We start from the raw sequence: 14,896 nt of genomic DNA on the forward strand, positions 1-14,896 counted from the left end.
GCCCGCCAGGCTTCTCTGCCCATTGGATTTCCCCAGCAAGAATACTGGAGTGGGTTGCCATTACCTTCTCCAAGGTGTCTTCCTGACCCAAGGTCTGAACCCGTGTCTCCTGCATTGGCAGACAGATTCTTTACCACTGAGCCACATGGAAAGCCCAGTTTTCTGAGTACAAGACTTTTGTCTCCTTAGTTAAAGGTTCACATATAATAACTTATGTATAGAACAGTCTCTTTTAAGTTGGTGGTCACTTAAGTTTGAGCACGTTCTACAAGCATTACACTTTTACCTTCCTTTCTTTCATTTTATGTTTCTGACATCATATTTTACATGTTTTTATTTGTGCATCACTGAACTAATTATTTTAGTTATAGATAATTTTACTACTTTTTGCCTTTTAAACTTAATATTAACTTTCTTGGTAGTTGATTCACTACCTTTACTATATGTTTGCCTTTACCACGGAGATGTTTTTCTTTCATAATTTTATTTCTAACTATGGCCTTTTCTTTTCTATTTAAGGAAGTGTTTTTTTAAAAAAACAAACAAACAAACAAACAAAAACAAAACACGTTTCTTGTAAGCCCTGTTTAGTGGTAATGGACTCCTTTACAAGCTTTCTCTTGACTGCAAAACTCTTTATGTCTCCAATTCTGAATGATGACCCTGTTGGGTATTCTTGGCTGTAAATTATTTTTCTTTCAATACTTTCAATATATCATGCCACTCCCTTCCCACCTATAAAGTTTCTGCTGAAAAAACAGCTGATAGTCTTATGGGGGTTTCCTTGTACATAATTAGGTTTTTTTTTTCCTTGCTGCTTTTAAGATTCTCTCTTTAATTCTTGACATTTTAATTATAATGTGTCTTGGTGTGGACCTCTTTGGGTTTGTCTTTTGGGGGGATTCTCTGTGCTTCCTTTACTTGGATGTTTGTTTCCTTTGACAGGCAAGGGAAGTGTTCAGACATTATTTAAGTAGGATTTCTGTCCCTTTCTCTCTCTGTCTTCTTCTGGGACTCCTGCGATGCAAATGTGGGACTCCTCCTTGATCCAGAGGTCTCTTAAACTATCTGATTGTTTAAAGTTCTTTTTTCTTTTCAGTGTTTTGATTAGGTGGCTCCCACTGTTCTTCCAGACTGTAGTCTTCCAGACTGCTGATCTGTTCTGCATCCTCTAATCTGCTGTTCATTCATTCTAATGTATTCTTCATTTCAGTTACTGTATTCTTCAGTTCTGATTGGTTCTTTTTTCTTATATTTTCTCTCTCTTTGTTTAAATTCTCACTGAGTTCATCCATTGTTTTCTCGAGTTGGTGCGCATCTTTGTGACTGTTACTTTGAACACTTTATCTTGTAAATTGCTTATCTTTGTTTAATTTAGCTCCTTTTCTGGTGTTTTGTGTTATTTTTATTTTTTATTTTTTTTCATTTGAAAGGTATTCCTTTGTCTGTTTATTTTGCCTAACTCTCTGTACTTGTTTCTATGTATTAAGGGTGTCAGCTACATCTACTAGTTGTAGGAGAGTGGCCTTATGTAGAAGGTGCAGCTCAATGGCGCAACTGCCACCTGGTCACCAGAGCACTGCTGCGGGCCTGCTGATGTGTGGAGCTAGCCTCCAGTGCAACTGGCTTTAAGGTCCGGCTGGGACTATTGTGAGTGCTCTGTGGTGTGGGGTGGGCCCCCTAAAGTGGGAGCTGCTTTGGAGGGGTGTTGATGCCAGCTAGGGCTGCCCTCTGGGTAGGGCAGGGCAAGAAGTATTCTGGAGGGACTGGCTGGAGTCAGTCCTCAGGGGAGCATCAGGGTAGGGCACACAGTGTCAGTTTGGTGGAGAGTGACAGAAATCGTGTCTGCCAGCACTTCCATTCCCAGAGGAAGTTCCTCCAGATCCCTGTCCCTCGAGCACATGCCTTAAAATTCATCAGTGAATCTCCTTCTTATGTGACCCAAGCACTTTTCAAGCTGTTGCCTCTGTGCTGGAAGTTAGAGTGAATGAAAGTGTATGCAAGGAGCAGAGTCCCAGATTCCCATGGCCCTTCAGCTTTCCTGCATGAAAGCCTCACTGGTTTTCAAATCCAGGTGTTGTGGGGGCTCATCTTCCCCATGCACATCCCACAGGTTGGGGAGCCTGATGTGAGGCTTTGACCCCTTGCTCTTCGGGGGGAATCTCTGTGGCTGTGACATCCCTCCTGCTTGTGGATTGCTGCACTGGGGGTGTGGGTTTGACTAGACTGTGTCTCTCTTCATCCTACATGGGTCCCTCACTGTGTCCTTTTCTTTCTGTCCTTAGTTTAGAAAATCTGTTCTGCTAGACTTCAGGTTGTTCTCAGAGATAATTGTTTTGTAAGTAGTTGTAGTTTCGGTGTGTCCACGGGAAGATGAGAGCTCAGGATCTTCCTACCCTACCATCTAGATCCAGACCTCTTCATAATAGATTTTTAATGCAAAAATAACTTCCCTCTGTTTCCTCAGAATGCTGCACCCCTTTCAAAGAGACAGGAAATGCAGTGTCTGAGACTAGGCACTGTAGGCCTGTCCTTGATGGTCAGTGCCTGGTTGGGCAGAGAGTGATGAATTGGGCGACTGGCCTCATTTCAACGTACCACACATTCCTGATTACCCAAGACCTAGTTATTTTCCATGGTGATACTGCTATGGTAATAATGAAAATGTTATTATTTTTCATAATTATAAATTGATTTTTAGCCCATTAAAAATGTCTGATAAAAGCAAATCGACATGTATTTTCATAACCTAAAGTGTTTCTAGGTGCTCATTCTGTCCCCAGCCCTTTGGCCAGAGCAGCATTCCGCATGTGAGCTCTGAAGGCAGTGGGCAGGCACTCCTCCCCTGAGATAAGAAGCCAGTCTCTGCCAGAGTCAGGTATAATCACACCAAGACCGCTCCCCAGGGACTTCCCCGGCTGTTCAGTGATTCAGACTCTGCCCTGCCATTGCAGGGGACACGGGTTTTGGTTTGATTCCTGGTCAGGGGAACTAAGATCCTGCATGCCCACATGCCTTGCAGCCAAAGAAAACCAAACACCATGCCTCTCTTCCCTTGCTCCATCCATCAGCCACTCCAGGTCCTAAGGCTTGATGTGCCTTGAGGTTAATTCCCTCCTTCCTTTCTATTTGTCTTTGATTCACTGAATAGAAGGGGACAGGGTGTGACCAACCTCCAGTCCCATCGAGCACATGGTAGGCATCGCACAGAGAAATGGTCATAAAAAACATTTTCTTAACTGATTAGCAGTTTGCATCTAGAGCTTCCCATTCAAGCTATATGTACGATATGGGGAAATAACTACTTCTGGTAAGGGCTCTCTACTTCTTAGCAAGGTCTTTTTCCTTTCTTTTCCCTTTTAAAGCACTAATGGGAATTAGTGTTGGCCTCAGTTCAAGGTACCACATATTTCTAATTACCCAAGACCTAGTTATTTTCCATGGCTGGATTTCTATGGCAATACCAAAAATATTATTGTTTTTCACAATTTATGTTACTACTGAGTTTTAGCCCATTGAAAATATATGGTATACAAGTAAACCAACAAGCATTTTCATAAAGCTAAGGAGTTCCTAGGTGTTCACTCTACCCCAGGCCCTTCGGCCAGCACGTGCGTTCCCCATGTGAGCTGCTCTTGTTCAGTGCCGGCCAGCTTACCCGTGAGGCAGATCCCCCTGGTACTGTTGCACAGGTCCACCATCACTCGGATCTGTGGGAAGAGAGGACCATTACCAGCAGCACGGTAGGCAGTAGACCCTGAACTTGCTCTTTATTCAGAAACGCAGAAAACAATAATAAAAATTTCCAAAATAGTTTCAGAAGAATAGGTAGAAGTCTGAGGAAAAGTTAATCTAAAACTTAAAAGACACCCCTGAAAGACCTAAAGATACAGATTTTTCTTGTATCAGCAGCTATTTCTATCGACATTCTCAACAGAATCTCCTTGATTTCTATCAAACTCTGAGAAGGCAGAGGATGGGGGAGGAACAGCCAAATCTAAACCCATGCTGGCTCCCCAGGGTCTGAAGGACTCAATCTGTGGATCTGAATAAACAGGACTGGTGAACTTAGCAGTCTGAAGCACATACTTAACTCTGTGAGTGGGTATGGATAAGGTACTTCGCTCCTTGATGTTTTGGTTTCTTCTGAAAATGTAGATTATGTGAATAGCTGCTTTTAGGGTTAGGGAGCTCCATGCATGGCGTGTGGAAACTACCCTGAAAGCAGTGATTCTCATGTCGTGGGGACACTGCTTACTTGCCATTGGATGGCCATCTGGAGTGCATGGTCACTGCACTGCACTGTCAGCCTGACACAACATTCCCTCACACCATTTAACACTTCCCCCATTCATTTTCCATGCTGTTGCTTGTGAGCTCCACAAAACCCAAATCTGATCAGGTTAGCCCTGATTCAATCACTTTGGTGATGCCTAGCTGCTCTAAAGATACAGCAAAATTCCTCTGTATCTGGCCTCATCTCACACCATCCCCTTCTCTCTTTCTGTTCTCTAGTTCCACTTCCCTAGTGGCTTAGTGATAAAGAATCTGCCTGCCAATGCAAGAGACGCAGGTTTGATCCCTAGGTCAGGAAGATCCCCTGGAGAAGGAAATGGCAACCCACTCTAGTATTCTTGTCTGGAGAATTCCATGGACAGAGGAGCCTGGTGGGCTGCAGTCGGGGCTATAGTCCATGGGGCTGCAAAAGAGTCGGACACGACTTAGAGACTAAAACAACAAATTCCATTCTGTCTCAGTTTGCTTATCTGTGAAATGGGGCTATTAGTAGTACTTAACATCTTAGGATTGCTGTGAAACTTAAGTGAAGTTATATATGAAGTTCTTAGAACAGCTCCTTGGATGTAGGAAGTATACACAAAAGTGTTTTCTATTTTGTGAAGGCAGCAGAAAGTACAGATGAAGGCATGAATCCTGAAGTCAAATTGCTTGTGTTCAAATCACGGCTTTGTCATTCACAAATAGTATGACTTTGGGAAAGTTACTTAACCTCTCTGTGCTGTCCTCGTCTAACCTCATCCTTGTCTATAAAGGAGCTAACAGTACCTACCTTACTTATAGCATGGTTATGTGGATACATGATTGAATACACGCAGTACACTCACAACAGGGCCTGGTATGGGATAAGCAAACTCTATTTATGCTATTGTTTTGATGGTCTCTTGGATATGCCAGGAATGATTTAGTTAATTTATCAATTTACCATCTAAGAATTTCAAATTCATACATAGAGAAAATTTTAAACCCAAGTAACGTGGCATTTCAAAACTGTGGGAAGAAACCTTATCAATTGGGAAATGGAGTTGAGACAGCTGGATACACATCTAGGGAAAAACATAAATTCAGATCTCTGTTTCACTCCTTACACTAAAAAAGGTAATTGAGCAGCCTTAGTTGAAAATTTTAAAGTTAAAAACAAACTACTGAAGGAGACCTTTGGAAAAATATTTATAATGGTATTAGAGTAGGAAAGACTTTTCTAAGAAAGAAACAATCCCCATACTATATATAGGAAAAATGTGATAAATTTGACTGTCTAATAATTAAACATTTCTAGAAGACATAAAGTACTATAAGCAATAACAAAGGAGAAACACAAACTTAGAAGAATAATTATGCAAAGAGCTTGTATACAAAGAGTTGCTACAAAGCCTTAAGTAAAGGAACAAAAAAACAAAGGAAAATGGGCAATGGATCCATGCAGAAAGCTCAAAGAAGAAAAATAAAAGAGTGTCTTACCTTCACTTATATTTGAAGAAACACATCAAATTATGAAATACTATTTTTACCTTTCAGTTTGTGAATAAAAAGAATAACAGAGTACTTCTCACAAGGGTATCAGGAAAGGAGCATTCTCATACTGTGTTGATGGAAATGCAAAGGGACACTGCCTCTTTGGAGGGCATTTTGACAATATCTACTAAAATTTAAATGGATCTGTCTTTTGACCCATTATATTTTATGATTTATCCTACAGATACACTCATGTATGCATGAGAAGATATATGTACAAACATGGTTATTTTAGAAATGTGGGCAAGAGCAAAAGTTAGAAACAACCTCAGTATTTATCAGTGAAGTCTGGTTAGAGAAACTGTAGCATATTCATACAATGAAATACTGTGGAAAAGACTAAATTTAAATCCATAAAGCCAATATTGAAAGATCTCTAAGATAAATAAAAAAAAACCCACAAAATATAGAGCAGCATGTATAACATGCTTTCATTTAAGTAAAAAAGTAGTACATACGAAAATGCTTCTATACACTTTCTCTCTTGCTGCTTTCCAGATTCTCTCTTTGTCTATGACTTTCTAGACTATTTCTGGAGAGAATCCTAAAAAGGGGAACTAAAACCCCAAAACTCCTCCTCAAGTAAGGAGGAGTAGAGAGCCAGGGTGGGAGGGAGCTATACTAATGCCCACACTTAATAAAATGCACTTTTGTTTTATTCCAAAAATTTTGGTGATTTCTCTCTCAAACTCTTTTTAAAGGAAACTTGTTTTGATTTGAAGAGAAAATTTGTTTTGTCTTCTACCTAGGTTTATTTTGTTTGCTAGGGGACCTGGAGGAAAAGACTTGTACTGCATTTACTGTTTGTGAAGTGTGTCACAGGTGCTTACTGACTACTTTAGAAATTTATTGTGAAATATATCATATATACCACAAAAATATAAAATGTGTGCCAATAGTGCAAGATGGATAATAAAACAAACATCCATATACCACCTCCAGCCAAGCAATGCATTAGGACATCCCAGGTGTCCCTCCCAATACAAACCATTCCCTCCTAGCCCCTAAAACTCTCTGAGCTGAAGTATGTTGGGCAGTGGGACTCTCCCTTTTGTATAGATAGGAACAGAGAGGCTTAGCAAGGTGATGTCATTTACTCAAGGTCACACAGCTTGCTGGTGGAAAAGCTGGGCTCAACTCCAGGTTTCCTGATTCTAGGTCTACTGTATTTTCTGTTGTGGCTCGGATGAGCATTATAACACAGGCAGAAGAAATTTCGATTCACTGCTTTGAGTTATTTTCATAAATTAATGCAATCAGCTGTACTACAAAATTTATCATCTTAAAATATGCATAATTGTTCACTGAGAGAACCATTAGAGACTTCATAAATGCCTCATTTGTTGCCTGGGGGATCACAGCAGGAGAAGTAGTTGGAAACAACAGAAGCATCAATAGGAAAAATTAACCTTTCTCTCTTTTATGTTCATCACTGGTCTGGAGTTAGCATAGCTTCTATAAAAGTGATAAATAAGGAGTTTGCATTTCCTGACCTTTTGGCTTCATTTATATGCTAAAAGTTAATTTAGATATTTATCAGTAAATTGTGTCAATCTTCACTTGGGAATATTCTTTAACAAACATGGTTTATATAAGACTGTATCAAAGTAAAACATGGTGTGAAAAGGTATGACCATAAAAAAAAAAAGAAACATTTTTTTTTCCTAATAATAATGCTTAAGAGTTTGGATGAAAATCAGAAAATTCAAAATTGAAAGTCATAAAAACCTAGCTTGTCAAGTTAAGGAGTCATATTTGGTATACCAGGCTTTCTAGATCTTCATTTAGGATTTGAGAATGGTGAATTGAAAACAGCCTTAAAACTCATAGCCCTGGGGGTTATGAGGATCCATGCAGGACGTGGCCCTGTCCTCTCTCAAGACCATCTACCCCCACTTCACCACTGTTGGACTCCAATCACACTGACCATCACCACTGGTCTTTGCCAAGCCTTATAAACTGTGTTCACATCTTCACAGAGGCCTCAGCCCAAATGTCACCTAGTTAAGAAGGCTTTCCCTGACTCCCCACCTGAGAGTAACCCTAGCAGCCAGTCCCCATCACCTCAAGGCTTTTGGCCTTTGTAGCACTCACTGTTATCCAATATTATCTTGGCTTCTGTATGCATTTGTTTATTACCTGTGCCTTTTCTCCAAAGAATGAAGGCATTTTGACAGCAGGAGAATTTGCTATTTTGTCTGTATCCCTGTGCACAGAACAGTACCTGTTTCCAGACCTAGAACTTTTCCACTGGTGAGATAAGGTTCAAGTAGGAAAGTATGTCAGTGGTCTCCAAAAGACAGCTTGTCTTGAGAGCAGGTGACAACGGCTGTCAACCTGGGTGTAACATAAAGAATGGTACCCCCAGATAGCTTAGGTCAGGAGTTTTGCTGAGGAGGTGGGGCCATCCTCCCAGAAGAAATGCTGTGTCATCTCAGGGTCACCTTGAGGTCATGCTGCAGTGGACGAAGACATATCACAATACATGGGGACTTGCTTTCAACTTTTGTAACATATGGCAGCAATGAAGGAAAAGACAGCCCAAAGAGGTCCCATCGGTGGCCTGACCAGATCTCCCAGTTTTCTCTCTGGATACAGAACTGGTCTCACTGGATTAGTAGAACCCATGGAATCTTGGGCAATTCAGGGGCAAGGAAAAAGCCTCTGGAGAAAAATAATGGACTTCTTGCTAATTTGGCACCAGTTAGCTTGAGTTGTGTTTAATTCAAACTAAAAATAGATGGGACTAATTCGGCAGCCTCTATGAGAAAGACTCTGCTTATTTAACTTATATGCAGAGTACATCATGAGAAACGCTGGACTGGAAGAAACACAAGCTGGAATCCAGATTGCCGGGAGAAATATCAATAACCTCAGATATGCAGATGACACCACCCTTATGGCAGAAAGTGAAGAGGAACGAAAAATCCTCTTGATGAAAGTGAAAGAGGAGAGTGAAAAAGTTGGCTTAAAGCTCAACATTCAGAAAATGAAGATGATGGCATCTGGTCCCATCACTTCATGGGAAATAGATGGGGAAACAGTGGAAACAGTGGCAGACTTTATTTTTCTGGGCTCCAAAATCACCGCAGATGGTGACTGCAGCCATGAAATTAAAAGATGCTTACTCCATGGAAGGAAAGTTATGACCAACCTAGACAGTATATTCAAGAGCAGAGACATTACTTTGCCAACTAAGGTCCGTCTAGTCAAGGCTATGGTTTTTCCAGTGGTCATGTATGAATGTGAGAGTTGGACTGTGAAGAAGGCTGAGTGCTGAAGAATTGATGCTTTTGAACTGTGGTGCTGGAGAAGACTCTTGAGAGTCCCTTGGACTGCAAGGAGATCCAACCAGTCCATTCAGAAGGAGATCAGCCTTGGGATTTCTTTGGAAGGAATGATGCTAAAGCTGAAGCTCCAGTACTTTGGCCACCTCATGTGAAGAGCTGACTCATTGGAAAAGACTCTGATGCTGGGAGGGATTGGGGGCAGGAGGAGAAGGGGACGACAGAGGATGGGATGGCTGGATGGCATCACTGACTCGATGGACGCGAGTCTGAGTGAACTCTGGGAGTTGGTGATGGACAGGGAGGCCTGCCGTGCTGTGATTCATGGGGTTACAAAGAGTTGGACACGACTGAGCAACTGAACTGAACTGAACTGATGAGAAAGAAAACGCTATGAACTGGGAACCTCACTTGTAAGAAGACTATACAAGGATATCTGACGAGAATGTTCATCTCCACACTGTGATGGCAAAAGCATGCAAACAATCTAAATGTTTATCAGTAAGGCACTTATTGGGCTTCCCTGGTGGCTCAGATGGTAAAGAATCTGCCTGGAATGTAGGAGACCTGGGTTCAATCCCTGGGTCGGGAAGATCTCCTGGAGAAGGGTATGGCAACCCACTCCAGTATTCTTGCCTGGAGAATTCCATGGACTGAGGAGCCTGGTGGGCTACACAGTCCAGGGAGTCACAAAGGGTTGGACATGACTGCGCAACTAACACACACATACACACACACACAACAAGGCACTTATTCAGTTCAGTTCAGTCGCTCAGTCGTGTCTGACTCTTTGTGACCCCATGAATTGCAGTACGCCAGGCCTCCCTGTCCATCACCAACTCCGGGAGTTCACTCAGACTCGCGTCCATCAAATCAGTGATGCCCTCCAGCCATCCCATCCTCTGTCGCCCCCTTCTCCTCCTGCCCCCAATCCCTCCCAGCATCAGAGTCTTTTCCAATGAATCAGCTCTTCACATGAGGTGGCCAAAATACTGGAGTTTCAGCTTTAGCATCAGTCCTTCCAAAGAACATCCAGTACCAATCTCCTTTAGAATAAGGCACTTATTAAGCAGATGCAAAAGAATGAAGTAGATCTATGTGACTAATCTTGAAAGCATACTGCTGAGTGATTAAAAACAACACAAGCCACATAACAGTAGAACTTCTTGGTTGAAAAAGAACATTTAGATATGTCTGGATAAGCACAGAGAAAACTTTGAAGGCTTATGAACCAAACCACTGAGATCTTGTTTCCTCTTGAAGACTGAGACTAGGAGATTAAAGGGTAATTTTCACTTCTTAGTTTATATCATTTGAAAAGATATATTGGGATTATGGGTGGTTTTTACTTGCTGTGTTTTTAATAATTCAGAGTGAGAGAAGAGAGCATGCAAACATTATATGAGCCCAGAGGATGGTTTTAATTACAGAGCTTTCCCTAGGAATCTCAATGTCATGTATTCCTCATTACGCCCATCACTTGCAATAACTTGGACAGATCTCTGTTTCTTCTAGACAAGTGAACATAGAATGAACTAGAATAGCTGTCTAGTGATTTTGAAGTTGTTCATTAATCTTAAGATTTTTCTTTTTCCCACATAAATTGCCAACACCTCAATAGAAAACAAATAGAATGGAGCTACTTTGGGTTGACTTATCCATAAAATGAGAGAGTTGGATGATTTCAAATTCTACTCCCAGGAGGAGTTGGGGAGGAAGTAGGGGGAGACAACCAGAGACCTAGAGTCAAGCGGAGGAGGGATGAGAAAGCTGAGGTCCAAAGAAATCAAGTGAAGTAGCTGGCCCAGGCTCCCAGAGCTGGCTTCCAGGGCAGAAGTCCTATTTTCTACCACATCTATATTTTTTGCAGCTTCCCAGGTGAAGCTAGTGGTAAAGAACCCACTTGTCAGTGTAGGAAACCTAAGAGATGAGGGTTTGATCCCTGGGTCAGGAAGATCTCTTGGCAACCCACTCCAGTATTCTTCCCTGGAGAATCCCATGGACAGCCTGGTAGGGGTTGCACAGTGTTGGACACAACTGAAGTGACTTAGCATGCACTACCATTTTTATACCATTTAGATTTTGCAAAAGGAATTGTGTGAAATTCAACAGGAAATGCAAATCTCTGCTTTAGTTTACTTTGAATGTGAACAAGACACTGGATTTTTCCTAGTTGATTATGCATCAACTTCAAGCAGTCTCTTCTGTTCAAAAATGAAAGGCTTAATCAAACGTGTTTCTTTCTCATCAGGATGAATAGAGCAAAATTCCGTGTACTGCCACTGCTCATCTGCACACAAAGCCTCAGGTGGTTGGCTGGCTGCCCTCTTGAACTCCCTTCCTCTCACATTTTACTCTCAGGACTGATCATAAAAAAAAGTAAAAGAGCGAACCTACCCATCACCACCAGTTTGCATGCTGCTGAAATAATATGTCCTGTCACGGCTTCCCTTGCCGTTCCCTAAGTACTGGCTCTGGTTTGCTGTGGAGAATGCTGTTTAATTTCAAGTCACCTTTCAGATGTGACCTATTTTGTAACTTAAATTCCATTTTTCTTAGACAACTGAATACCCTTTATGGGTCTCCTTAATTGTGCAAATTGCTGCTATTATGTGCATGCAAATGGTCCTTTAGAAACAGCTTCCTGGGAGTGGATAATCAGCCTGGGATTAAGCTAGGAAAGCCTTGGTCCAGCTGAAGGATTCGACCACAGGTGTTGGAGGAATCCCTCATGGAGTCTGAAGCTGGGGTCAGCTACCCCGGACTCATCCCTCTGAAAGGCAGGAATTTACACTGGGACCAAGATGTGGTGATGACAATCTATAGACCCCAACAGGAAGGCAGGCTTTGCCATGTCTGCGGATAAAATACTGAGGCATGACCTTTTTCTTGAAGCCCCACAGGAAGATCAGCCAAAGGTCCAGGCATTTGTTGATGCAAGGGAACAAATGTTGGCCATCCCATGCTGATGGCTTGGGGCTGAGTGCTCTTGGTTTAAATGGGTATCTTCAGAGTCCAGCTAAATCCTGCCCAACCTTCCGCAAAGACCTCCATCCCCACTGGCTGATCCCTTTATAGCCCAGCAGCATCACTGTGCTCCTTCATGTTGCTCTGGCTCCCAAACCAAATAGCCACCTATTGGTGAGAACTCTTTCATCTTCTTCCTGTGTGCCCCATTCTCTCATCTGGTCCCTTTGCCAGCATTAGAATGACATTCAGCATATAGTAGATATTTCATAAGCATTAACACCTCCGTCTAGTCAAGGCTATGGTTTTTCCAGTGGTCATGTATGGATGTGAAAGTTGGACTGTGAAGAAAGCTGAGCACCGAAGAACTGATGCTTTTGAACTGCAGTGTTGGAGAAGACTCTTGAGAGTCCCTTGGACTGCAAGGAGATCCAACCAGTCCATTCTAAAGGAGATCAGCCCTGGGATTTCCTTGGAAGGAATGATGCTAAAGCTGAAACTTCAATACTTTGGCCACCTCATGTGAAGAGTTGACTCACTGGAAAACACTCTAACGCTGGGAGGGATTGGGGGCAGGAGGAGAAGGGGACAACAGAGGATGAGATGGCTGGATGGCATCACTGACTCAATGGCCGTGAGTCTGAGTGGACTCCAGGAGTTGATGATGGACAGGAAGGACTGGCGTGCTGCGATTCATGGGGTTGCAAAGAGTCAGACATGACTGAGCTACTGAACTGAACTGATTGATTACTCAGTCACCTGGGAACAGAATGTGCTCTTCAGCCAAAGACATTATTCATTTTTGACCAGTAGATTATGGGAACCAAACGTCTAGCATGTGGTTACTGTTTCTCTTTGTGTCTATTTGCTTAAGATAACTTTATTTTGGCAAATACTCCATTAATCCCTAGAAAATGGGAGCCCAGAGATTTGAGGCTTATGCTATTGGGGTCCCTGAGATATGGCCACCTCTCTCTTGCCCATAGCAACATCACTGCAAAACCAGGAGCTGTTGATGTGCCCCTGGTTTGGATTGAAATAACACAAACCTTTCATGCTCTCTTGAGTAGAGACATCTGGTTAGGGCTGGGTCAGCCAGACAGAGACTGGGGTGCTGAATGAACAGTGGTCTCATACATCAATGAAAATACAGTGTAAAATTAAAAGACTTGCTCCTTGGAAGAAAAGCTATGACTAACTTAGATAGTGTATTAAAAAGGAAAAACATCACTTTGCCAACAAAGGTCTGTATAGTCAAAGCTATGGCTTTCTAGTAGTCATGTACAGATGTGAGAGCTGGACCATAAAGAAGGCTAGTCTGCATTGATGTTTTTGAACGGTGGTGTTGGAGAAGACTCTTGAGAGTCCCTTGAACAGCAAGGAGATCAAACCAATCAATCCTAAAGGAAATCAACCCTGAATATTCACTGGAAGGACTGATGTTGAAGCTCCAATACTTTAGCCACCTGATGCAAGAATCGACTCACTGGAAAAGACCCTGATGCTGGGAAAGATTGAGGGCAAAGATTGAGGGCAGGGGGAGAAGGAGGTGACAGAGGATGAGATGGTTGGATGGCATCATCCACTCAATGGTAATGAGTTTGAGAAATTCTGGGAGATAGTGAAGGACAGGGAAGCCTGGCATGCTGCAGTCCATAGGGTTGCAAAGAGTTGGGCACAACTTAAGAGACTGAACAACATAATCACCGCGCCACCCCCCCCCCCCGAAAAAAAGAAAACCCTGTAGAAGAATTAAAAGATAACACCCAGGCCTGAAAGGTGTGGTATAAAGTACATGCGTTTTGGGAGTCAGACATAGATAAGTCTGATGTGAGTGCCAGTTCCTTCACTCACTGGCTCTGTGACGTTGAACAGGATGTGTTATCTCTCTAAGCCTCAGTGACCTCAGGAGTAGATGGACTGTTGGTTAGAGTCTCCCCGTGTCCAGGTAGTGAATATTATCATGCTCGGCTTCCCCACTATTTCTTAGGTACACTGCCAGCAGGGATTCCCTCCCTCACAGACTCAGGTATTCAGCTGCCTCTTCAATATCTTCACAGAAACATCTAACAGAAATCTTGGTGTTAACATATCCCAAGCTGAACTCTTGATATTCCCCTCAAAATCGTTCCATCTGCAGTTCTTCTCTCGTTAATGACAATTCTGTCTTTCCACTACTTGGCCACTAACTTTGAAGTCATTGAACTCCTTCCCCCCGCCCTCCACCTCACATCGCAGGTTCAAGCTGTCAGCAAATTCTAGCAGCTTGACATCAGACATATCTAGACAGAGTCCACTTAGCATTCCACCCCTTAGCCAGTACCTTTTTTCACTGCAATAGCCAATTAAATAGCTTCCCTGCTACCACTGCCCATGCTTCCCCTCCAAAGAATCTAGTCCACTGTAGTGATCCTTTGGCGGAGAAGGCAATGGCACCCCACTCCAGTGCTCTTGCCTGGAAAATCCCATGGATGGAGGAGCCTGGTAGGCTGCAATCCATGGGGTCCCTAAGAGTCAGACACGACTGAGCGACTTCACTTTCACTTTTCACTCTCATGCATTGGAGAAGGAAATGGCAACCCACTCCAGTGTTCTTGCCTGGAGAATCCCAGGGACAGGGGAGCTTGGCGGGCTGCCGTTTATGGGGTCGCACAGAGTCGGACAGGACTGAAGCGACTTAGCAGCAGCAGCAGCAGTGATCCTTTGGAAAGGCAAGTCAGATCATATCACTCTGCCTAAAATCCTTCAAAGACCGCCTCCCCCCGCCCCCACCCCCACCCCCACTCCCCGTGCATAAAGGCCAATGTCTTTACTACATCCTGCAAGGCTCT

General features: G+C 42.8%; 1 protein-coding gene across 2 annotated transcripts in view; it reads right to left on the reverse strand.

Annotated features, from left to right (window-relative positions):
* Window positions 1-14,896, reverse strand: part of GLDN (gliomedin) — a 58,307-nt gene that overhangs the window by 29,806 nt on the left and 13,605 nt on the right. For both annotated transcript variants that reach the window (XM_069597895.1, XM_069597897.1), the window contains exon 2: window positions 3,659-3,710. In XM_069597895.1, the coding sequence (XP_069453996.1) occupies window positions 3,659-3,710 (52 nt within the window). The remainder of the gene's footprint in view (window positions 1-3,658; window positions 3,711-14,896) is intronic.

The sequence above is a fragment of the Ovis canadensis genome, chromosome 7 (assembly GCF_042477335.2).
Source record: "Ovis canadensis isolate MfBH-ARS-UI-01 breed Bighorn chromosome 7, ARS-UI_OviCan_v2, whole genome shotgun sequence".
NCBI lineage: Eukaryota > Metazoa > Chordata > Mammalia > Artiodactyla > Bovidae > Ovis > Ovis canadensis.